This window comes from Thermochaetoides thermophila (genome assembly GCF_000221225.1).
Source record: "Thermochaetoides thermophila DSM 1495 unplaced genomic scaffold scf7180000011806, whole genome shotgun sequence".
NCBI classification, from domain to species: domain Eukaryota; kingdom Fungi; phylum Ascomycota; class Sordariomycetes; order Sordariales; family Chaetomiaceae; genus Thermochaetoides; species Thermochaetoides thermophila.
In genome coordinates this window covers 1,355,147-1,365,059 of record NW_006383023.1, presented here as the reverse complement: position 1 = coordinate 1,365,059, position 9,913 = coordinate 1,355,147, and the positions used below count along the sequence as shown (strand labels likewise).

At 50.2% G+C, this 9,913-nt stretch overlaps 3 protein-coding genes and 1 non-coding gene across 4 annotated transcripts; 2 read left to right on the top strand and 2 right to left on the bottom strand.

The window, feature by feature from the left end:
* Nucleotides 1-2,151, bottom strand: CTHT_0003990 (hydrolase-like protein; the record flags this gene model as incomplete). The annotated part of the gene is made up of 1 exon (XM_006690879.1): nucleotides 1-2,151. The coding sequence occupies one exon, from the start codon at nucleotides 2,149-2,151 to the stop codon at nucleotides 1-3; it is 2,151 nt and encodes a 716-aa protein (XP_006690942.1).
* Nucleotides 2,152-4,355: 2,204 nt separating this feature from the next.
* CTHT_0003980 (uncharacterized protein) lies at nucleotides 4,356-4,679 on the top strand (the record flags this gene model as incomplete). Its single annotated transcript, XM_006690878.1, has 1 exon — nucleotides 4,356-4,679. The coding sequence occupies one exon, from the start codon at nucleotides 4,356-4,358 to the stop codon at nucleotides 4,677-4,679; it is 324 nt and encodes a 107-aa protein (XP_006690941.1).
* A 144-nt stretch (nucleotides 4,680-4,823) lies between these two features.
* Nucleotides 4,824-4,906, bottom strand: CTHT_0003970. Its single transcript is given in 2 exon segments — nucleotides 4,824-4,858; nucleotides 4,871-4,906. It is a non-coding gene; the product is annotated as a tRNA-Gly (tRNA).
* Nucleotides 4,907-7,963: 3,057 nt separating this feature from the next.
* On the top strand, nucleotides 7,964-9,775 carry CTHT_0003960 (uncharacterized protein; the record flags this gene model as incomplete). The annotated part of the gene is made up of 4 exons (XM_006690877.1): nucleotides 7,964-7,971; nucleotides 8,202-8,266; nucleotides 8,661-8,679; nucleotides 9,433-9,775. 4 exons carry the CDS (start codon nucleotides 7,964-7,966, stop codon nucleotides 9,773-9,775), a joined length of 435 nt encoding a protein of 144 aa, XP_006690940.1.
* Nucleotides 9,776-9,913: the final 138 nt, after the last annotated feature.

Sequence of the window (9,913 nt, the reverse complement as noted above, 5' to 3'; positions counted from 1 at the left end):
TTATGAGATCCGCTTCCCTCCACAATCTGGGATCTTGAGACCAGGCTTCAAATTCCGGTTGACATCAAACAAACCCCAATGGTCCTCCCACTCTTTACCCTCGGTATTAAACCGGACCTTCCAGGGCTCGTCGAAAGCTTCGAACCAGAAGTAATTTGTGCCATCCTCGAGCGCTTCACAGACCCAATCCTCCATAAATATATTCATTTCCTTTATACCGGCCACTGCCTTTTGGGGGCAGTAAATCTCAAATTCGTTGCCACAACCAGTACCTCCTTGCGAGGGCCACCCCGTCTCGGCAATGATATTCATCGACTTGTCTTTCTTCATGAAGTCGCCAGCCTTGTTCTTCCAGAAGGTACGTGTCCATTTTGCCGCAGAAGTCGCAGGCTCTCCAGCAAAGAAAGGGTGAATGTTGGCCATGATAGCATCGCTCTTGCTGGCGAGGGTTGCATCCCAACGGTCACCGAGGTCACTAGTGGCAACCGGAAGGGAGTAACCTTTGCCAGTCATGTTCAAACGGACCTCTTCAAGCAGCTGACCCAAGCTCCAGATGGTCATCTGCTCGCGAAACAGAATCTCGTTGGCAACAATAACGCCCTTGAAGTAATCATGGTCATACTTGTCGAGGATGTTCCACATTTGGTTCAGCTGGCGCTCATTGGTCGTCGCGTTGTTGTCCTGCCAAACACCGAGCCAGATCTTGACGGTACCCTTAAGCTCGAGCCGGTCGATAGCGTGGATAACCATCTCGGTTTGGTTGCAGTCAGTACCGTAAAGTCGGACGACATTGGTAAGCTGCGAGAGGACCGCCATGTCACGAGTGATATTGTTCTGAGAGGGCGGGAAGGTCAAGCATTCTGGATATTGAGTGTTGAGCGGGGTATAGTCGATGCCGGGAAACACCTTGCGCAAGTTGGGGTTGTTCAGAAGGGCCTTGATCTCGGGCGAGTTCTTGTTCAGATCACCATTGGTTGCAAGGTCTTCTTCTGCTGTCGACACTGAGCTTCCAGATGAGCTGTCATCTGTTGACGCGCTGGCATTCTTGTCCTTGTTCTTGAAGACGACGCCGAGCAGAATACCGACGATGATGGCACCGAGCACGATGGCGCCCAACAGGAAGATGACCACCAACCTCCATCTCCTAGACTTCTTAGGAATGGCTTCAGCTTGCCACTCGCCCTTTTCGGCACCACCAATGGCAGCACCGGCATTATATATACTTCCAGAACCCCCCGATGTGACGTCTGCGTTGTTAATTGACGCGTATTGGTTGTTAACGCTTCCGCTCCCGTTGCGGCCGGAGGTGGAGTTTAGCATACCGCTGCTCGCAGCACCGCCAACGGCATTGGCGCCGGCTCCACGGCTTGATCCCAAGCTGAGCATGCTCGTCCTTGGTCCTTTCCTGCCGTACTCGAGTCCGTCGTCACCGTCGTCTGCGATGTCTTGAGGGTTCACAACACCCAAGTCGGAGTCGACATGTCGGGAGAGGTTCTGATAGGGATCGTCCGTGTAAAAGGATGCTCTTTGTCCTGGAGTTGATTGACCTGTGGGGGCGGCTGTGGCAGCTAACCCCTGCATGCTACCGTGTGAATTTCTATCCCCGGAATGATATTCCCCTGGTGTCAGCAACCCCCTGTCGACGGAGCCATGATCTTGTTCCGCCGAGCGCCGCGGATGGTGTTCGAAGCTGTTCATGGCAACACTGCTGCTCATTGCTCCGGCCACAAAACTGTTACTAACGTTTCCGAAGCTGGGAGAGGTACCAAATGTGCGCTGAGAAGAAGGATATCCGTAAGGAGAGCTCTGTGCTGTTGCGGGCGGGTATGGGCTGTTGTGAGCCCAGTAGTGACCTTCCGGGTCCCGATGTGGAGATAGTTTAGGGGGGTCACCACCAGCTGCAGCGTATGGGGAAGTGGCCAATCGATTCGAGGCTTCGCGGCCGTTATGGTGTGTCTGTCCTTGGAAACCGTCAAACGCGGTGTCTGGATGGGCTCGGGCCCAGGTTTCGGAATGAGAGTTGTACGCGTCGTGGTAAGGAGGATATGGCTGCCGATACTGCTGCTGCTGAGGTCTATAAGATGAGAAGACGCCTGAGCTGAGCGGCTGGCGTTCGCCCAAGTCGTCTGAATAATACCTGTGCTGCTCCATAGGTAAACACTGTCGGCAGATCGGGAGACCAGGCGCAGAACGTCAGCCTGGGGGCCCACCAAGATCGTCGCGAGCTGTCTCGGCTCACGCTGATGGGCGAGCGGGCTGGTGGGGAGCTATTCTCGGCGTCCAAGCGTGTTCGAGGCCCTGATTTTCTTGGTTTTTGCAGCGTGGAAATTGTGGACGCCTCACAGCGAGAACGGTCAGGTGAACACGGTGTGGGACGGAGTGCCTGCGTACAAATGAGAAGCCGTGGCTTGTTAGACGTGCTTGTGTCGAAAAGCCGCGTGGTGTTGGCGGCTTTCTCGGGGCTGGTTTCTCGTATTTGACTTCTGCCCCCCCTACTACACTAGCGTCGTGCTGACCTGGGGCCTCGCTTGATGAGCCTTCTTGGGCCGCCGTGGGCGACTGAAGACCGCTTAAGAAGCAGAAAAAAAGGGTTGGATCTCAGATCCTAAGGGAATCACACATGGGCAGCGAACGGAGCAGCATCTATCGCATCGAAACGGAATGGGGATGTAGTGAACTTGTAAACGATTAACAATAGACTAATGCGTACCTCAGGTAGTTATGTACTCAGTACAACCGATATGAAGAGAAACCCAAGTGCAGTGTCAAACTGCACCGAAGAAACAGCAGAGAAGAAGGGCCCAGAAGCAATCTGCGCTGCATGCCAGTTTTGGATGCCCAAGCCTTGACCTGCAAGTTGCAACGGCCTGCTGCCCAGACCGGGGATCTGGGTTGCGCGGTGCGAGAGGGATGCCGCATCCGTCTGGAGCAAATGCAACAGGGGCCTGAAGCCTGCGGCCTGGGAGACGGGCAGGCAGCCTTGGTCAGGCGCAACGGGCTGATCCTTGGCACACCTTCGAGAGTGGGAAGAGGACATTGAGCTTCGCAACATGTTTGAATGAATCTCGTCGGGCAGGAACCCTTCAGCTTCACGTGCGTGTGGCGCGCCAAATTGATGTGGCTGCCATTGCTGCCACCCCCTGTCATTTCCCTCTGGCCTGTTGTGCCACAGCCACCCAAACGCTTCCCCGCAGTTCCTGCGCTCAACCGTTCCACAAACCTCTCGGAGAAGCGACAGTCGGCAGCCATGGCTGGGCTGATTAGGTCCTACGGACAGATATCACATTGGATCGCATTGATAGCAGAGTGTGAAGGAGCTAGAGAGAGCGGACAGCAATATACTGCACATTCTCCTGCCAAGCCAGCCGTTTGACCACCCATTCATTCCGTACGAATTACCTGCGTCTAGGAGTCGGGCAATCAATGGCCCTCGAGCAAATTCCTTGGCATCATTTTGTGTTCCTCCCTGCGATACCTAGTTCCCACGACACAACGGCAACTGGCAGTCAAACGTGATTGTCAGGGTAACCACACTGTAACCTGGCGGATGTTCGCATAGAGTTCCATCGTGAGGCACACTTTCTCTGCTTCCCACTGAGAATGATAGAACAGTCGCAACAAGAACGGCCGTAACAATTCCCCCAGCGATCTCTTTTATGTTGCGCTCACGGCTGAAATCAGGGAGGACACTTCGAAATCTCTGGACTGCACATGGTCTGACATAACTTTCAGGTTGGCAAAGACTCGATCGAGTCACGTTGTGATTCACTCAACTCCTGGCCTCTTCGTCCGGCCTGACTCTTGTTCCCATAGAATGGGTTGATAAGCAGGTTCTAACCTTCGTAATGGGGAACTGGGGGCAAAGTGGTCGCCGTTGTCCGCGCCGTGACGCAATCCTAGGGAACGGACCATTTCCAGTCAGCCTGACATCATAGACGAACCGATCCATGGCCATATTTGAACCCTTGGAGAGCGAAACAATGCCATATATTGTCAATAGGGTCTCTTCCCTGGTTTCAATAGAGATCAGGCAAAACGTGAATACATTGAACAAATCATGTCAGCCAACCCGGATTCGGTGGCCAATCAAGGCTTATTCCACTCTCGAGTGCCCCCATCCCATCCAATAACCAACTCTGGGGTAAGCTTTATGGTGTTGCTCAGCTCGAAGCTATCGATAGAGTCAGTCAGCGACTGATCATCTCTATTATTAGCACCAACTCGGCCAAAAGGTAGGCCATCAAGGTGTGCCGGAGTTCCATGCCAAAACCTATCCTCCCGGGACGGCGCCCAAGGAGCATTCCTTCCAACCCAATCCTTTCTCCACGGTTCCCGGCCAAGCACTCAACGAGATAATGGACCCAAGTCTGCGCACATCGGCCACCGACACTCTACGGGGAGCCAGTAGCGCTGATGTATATAATGACTCGGCCTTTGCCCGTCCCATGGGTGGCCAAACCAGCCGGGAGCTACGCAGCAACCGTAACGAAAAACGCGGGCTCGAGGGCAGGGGTGCTACGGCAACCACGTCGGACGAGACAGTCGAGGGCCGGGCTCGCGCTCTTGGAGCGGACCTGCCGGAGGGTGTGGAGAGGGGCATTCGGGACAAGGGTCCCGGAGCCGAGGACAGGCAACCGGCTTCGGCAACCGAGATAGCCTCCGAGAAGAGCCGTGCATGATGCTTAGTCAGTGGTGGTGGGCTAAAGGACAGGATTGGCAGAAGATTGTTGCCTCTCCACTGTCCGAAATGATGTTAAACATGTTGTAACTAAAGTTGGAAAAAAAAGTCGGTAAACGCTGAAACAGATGTGTGAAAAAGCTTGTGCGCCAGCCGCGAATCGAACGCGGGGCTCATCGAATGTTGCCTAAATGGCAACGATGAATTTTACCACTAAACCACTGGCGCTTTCATTCGATACTGCAGCGCTTATGTAGACTTGTAGTTATGATCATGGTGTAGGTACGAAGCTGATCAGTTGATGGCGTAAATGTCTGAACATCCTCAGAAGATTTGTGCTGAGGCTGTATCCATTCCATTAGGAGGATATTTAGTCAGCGCCAATGCTCTGTTATCTCACTCATTGGTGTTGTGGCGTGTATCGTGCAAAACCTTCAAATCTAGTACGAATCTCATGTGCACTGTGCCTAGTCTTTAATTGGTCTCGGACTTGACCAAATTTCTGGAACCTGGATCTTAGGATCATGACGTATCACTGCGGTAATCCTGGTCATCTGAGCTGTATCGATCGCCTATGGTTTGCTTTTTCTGCACGAGGGCTGACTGCAGATGCACGCCTGAATTGCATGGCATCTGGTCTCAAACGGCCCCACGGCTAAGAGGACTATCAGGCTGAAGAATGTAAGCTCTGCTACTGTGGCACAGCGAGCTTCAGTTTCCGGGTCTTAACCAACTGACGACAAATGTAATGTTTCACAGAACTTAATCTCAATATCTTGGTTAAATTTATGAATTTTGATACAAATGTGCTGCGTATTAGAGCAGACAAACAGTGAAATATCAACAAGTTACGAAGTGGTGTAAGTGAAGCCCAGCACTTCGCCAATACGAGTGCGCGGACCAACATCAAGAGAGTAATGTAATGCACTTAGGGTTGGCTGAGACAGAAGATAGGCACGACGCTAATGCTACAGTTCTACTATATTTTTGAAGAACGTGGTGCCCTTCGAGGAGATAAAATTCTGGTTCGGCAGTGAGTGTCAATGACACCCCATAGGCGTAATGTCCTTACTTCCCAGCAAGACTAGGGATAGCTGTTGAGACCAGTGTGCTATAGATTCACGTGTTTGTAGAAGCTCTAAAAAGAAAAGCATTGCATGACCAGTTTATTGTGTGCCATTTTTTGAAGTTGATTCAAAAAAAATCTAGCATCCGAGTTCAGTGTTGAGTAGAGACGGAGAGCCATCTATACTGACAGAGAGAAGTCGCCCTCCAAAATGTCAGAAAACTGTAGGTGTGATGATCCAGACAGGCTTCCTGAGATGAGTTCCAGAGGTGCCAGGCCGCTGGACCTGAGAGACAGGAGTTCTCACAGAGTTAGAATGATCGCTGTAATGACCAGTTGAACAGACAATTGTTTGTATTACTGACTGGAGAGCTTCTTCGGCCAGATGACCCTGCCTGGAATCTATCTATATCTTATACCCCCTTGTGGCTTCCTTTGCTTCTTCCTCCTCAATGGAATGGACCTTTGATGGTCAACACATTTGAATGTAGAAGACCAATGTCTCTTGGCATTGAGGAACGCCTGCCCATTACGTGGGGTTGTTAAGGACAAATACCATGGTTTGATGCACCACACCCCCTTTTACTCCGATCAGTTGGTTGTATGGAATCCACTCCTCTAGATAGAGCCCTGGTTGGTCATGACAGCAAGTCTCTAAGCCAAATTTGATAAATCAATACCCCTATGTCCAACCCAGCGGCCGCGCACTAGAATACAATCATATTGCCCTTATGCAACTTCTGGAAACAGTGGAGATTGCCTTGATATATAGTAGAGAAATACTCCTATCCATGCACAATATGCTTCTAAGCATCCTAGTGGTTTTATACTAGGGAAAGCCACTACACTTAACTCTAACCCTAGTACTAATGTTGCACCAAGGCGGTTATGCCAAGCCTTACCACATGCCTACTTCCGACTCTAACTCTAGTCTGTGACTTAGGGAGTGAATACCTGTGAAAGAAACTAAAATTACCCAAATAGAAGCGCAATATAACCGAACAACAAAAGAAATTGAATTCAAGTAGGGTAAATAAAATATAATCTTAAAGGTTAATGGGTCTTTATAAGCACTTCGTTACAAGATTCATTATATATATGTCTGTGTGTGTGGAGTAAAGCGCCTAGTGATGTCTTGGATTGTGCATAAGTGTATACCTATTAAGTGCTATGCGTTGTGGTTCCACAGTTTTGCGACACTTTAAACAGTAGCCTCTCTCGGCCATTGTAGCTATGCCTGCGCCGGGTAAGAGCTTCATGACAGATGGCGACTGAACAGAGAAAAGCATGTTGGTCAAAATCAGCGAGCAATGGAAGCTTGCCAAGTTGATGAAAACCCGGACCTTACAAGCATCGGGCAGCAATAGTGGCATGACAGGAACAAGGCATTGCCCATTTAGCCCGTAGTTTTTCAGCGGTGTTAACTACTAAGGGCCGTCAACTTACCGCGAGTCCTTAGGCATGTCTACCAGCAGACATTGTGTTCAAAGCGTCGGTTTGACCGGTGTCAGTTCCGGGCCTGAGCCTTTAAGAAAGACAGGGAACTGAAGAAACCTATGATATGCTCCAGGCATGGCTTATAGCATACTTCTGCCTATAAAAGATACTTTGGGCTATTAGTGCATCAATTCATGCACAGCTCAAGACTCATACTCCGGTGAGAAACTTATCAGGGGTAGGGTTAACTATGGGATCTGCGTTGCTCAGGAAACAAATGCCAAGACATCTCCCCTGTTTACTTCACTCAGGGGCAAGGCGAAAACACTCTTCAAGTTGGGCAGTAACACGGGCTGGATCGAAAGTGAATGGTTATGAGTAAAAGACAAACGTAAATTACGTTCATATGTGTCTGTTTCGTCGAGCGTCACACATGCGTGCTGGTCTGGTGGAGTCACTACCCCCAGGAACTTTGACTTGGAGGTCTGCGGCATATAAGCAATGCTTGCCATTCCAGAGCCCTACAGCCAACCCTAGCAACAATATATGGCAAAAATTTGTCTACTCTTTCTCAAATAATATCCTCAGAACGCGGGGTTGTGGCGCAGTAGTTTATGCTCGGGTACCTCATCCGTACCATTTCAATGGGTTGCGGGTTGAACTCCTGCCACAAGTTCACGGTACTCTCGGCTTTAGGGATCTACAACATATCACTTGGAAATTCTGTTACTTCGTTAGGTAATCACCTTGAATGAACCATTTCCTACTTACAGCCTTGAACCATGCACTTGTGAGTCTGGGGATACCGAGGATTGGCGCTCTCTGTTCTACAAAAGATTTTTTTCATGATTGCTTGGTAGCAAGAGACACGCATCTACTAGATCAAGTTTCCGAGTGGACTGTTTTCTATTAGTGAACATCCGTACGGTCTCAAAACTCGCATGCTTGGATTGTCGCAAGGTTAAGTGCTCAAATACTTTGCAGGTGTCAATTATGGACAAGCATAGATCCCTATCTAAGGTTGATCAATACCATCGCCCTTGCTAGTCGAAAACCTGGAAGTCCTAGACAAGACATCTACCAAGGTATGTAAAACACAGAGTTCGTGGGCCGGCTGGGAGGTGAATCTGCTGGCGTCGATTTCCCTTGGTTTTCATCCCATGTCGCATCTAGTTGTTGCTTCCCCTCTACGCCCTAAGTGGTCCATGCTTCCAGCAATTGTCCAAGTAAACTCCTTGACCTCTCGTAATTCTTCTCTTTTCTTTTCACACCAGTCGATTTCGTTTGTTCGTTCATTCTCCCAAACCCCGCAATCTCGGTCGCTATCGGTTCACCGACTGCATAGAGGTTTATATGCCTTTCCTTATCTTCCTCCCACAAAATGAGAACCATCCTCTTTAACATGAGTCACTTTTTAGTCAAGCGTTCTCATTGTTGACGAGACAATATGCCGCGATTGTGGTAATCGACAACTTTTAGAATTTGCCGATCTCAAGCGGTAAGTTTATTTTCCATTTTGATTTGCTTTGCTATCTTGCCTGTCTTTTCTGGTTTCAGTTTTTATCTAAGCATCACCTTCTATCTTTTTACCCATTAAATCTTCGATGCTAAAGTCAATTCTGTTCTTTTCAAGATTTAGCCCTAATTATCGGTGCACCTCCGATCCCCTACTAACAGCATTCGTTAGAATGGCTAGCAGATCTTCGTTGTTTCTCCTCTGACATCTTGTCATACTTTTCCCTTCCCTCAGCGACCTTGAAGCGAAATGCATGACGCCTACCCCTTCCCCCTTCCTCCCCTTTCTATGCCTGGACAGCAATCAGCTCTTCCCACGTTTCGCCTGTCGCCGGCCCAGTCACCGAGATATTCCCAGGACCCACGCAACCAGACAAGCCAGCAGTCATCGACCAGAACAAGGTCAACTTCACAAAGTCGAGCTCTGTGCTCCACGAAGTCTTGAGACATCAATCTGGCAGTGAGGTTGCGGCAGCAAAGCTACAAAGGATGTCGCAGAATGTTTCATCCCGTCATATCTGCCTTTTGTACCGCTGTTTCTGTATCATTCGGATATTGATTTAATATTTCCCACTGCCCAAATTCCGTAGTTATTATAAACGGATAGCTAACAGAATCTTCCAGGACGACTGATGACGTTGTCCATTTTTTATTCATAGACTTATAAAACAGTCTGCCCACCAGCGTCGCGTGGTTGAGATTCTCAGCCAGCAGCAGACCAGGCTGGTGTGCTTAGCAGAGGAGTCGGAAGGCTCCTTGAGCCCGTCGACGTCAACGTCGATGACGACAAAAAGAACATCCTCTTCGTCACTCAGGTCTACCCACAGCCCAGGGAGGAGGATCTTGAGCTGATTCGCGCCGTCACCCCCAGCTTTAGTGCCGCGCCCACGGCTGGTTCGGTTGCTTCCTCTGCCGGCGCTTGCGCCGGCGTGGGACTCTCGTTTAATGAGGTCATCTTGACCTCCTGGCTTACGCTTTCGCAAAGCTTGGGCTGCATTCCATCCCTACCGGTGCTCCTCATTCGGGAGGTACCGCTGCCAGCGCTGCCAGCGCTTCCCGCCTGGCATGCCTTCTGTTGACACTTCAGAGGACGAGTCGGCTGACCAAGTCGTGGAGATAAAGTGAGGAGGTACTTGGTTGACCTATCGGCCGCCATCTCTGCCTTTGGGTCCGTCCTAGGAGGAACGTTGGTGCCCGTTAGATAAAGGCCCAGCTTT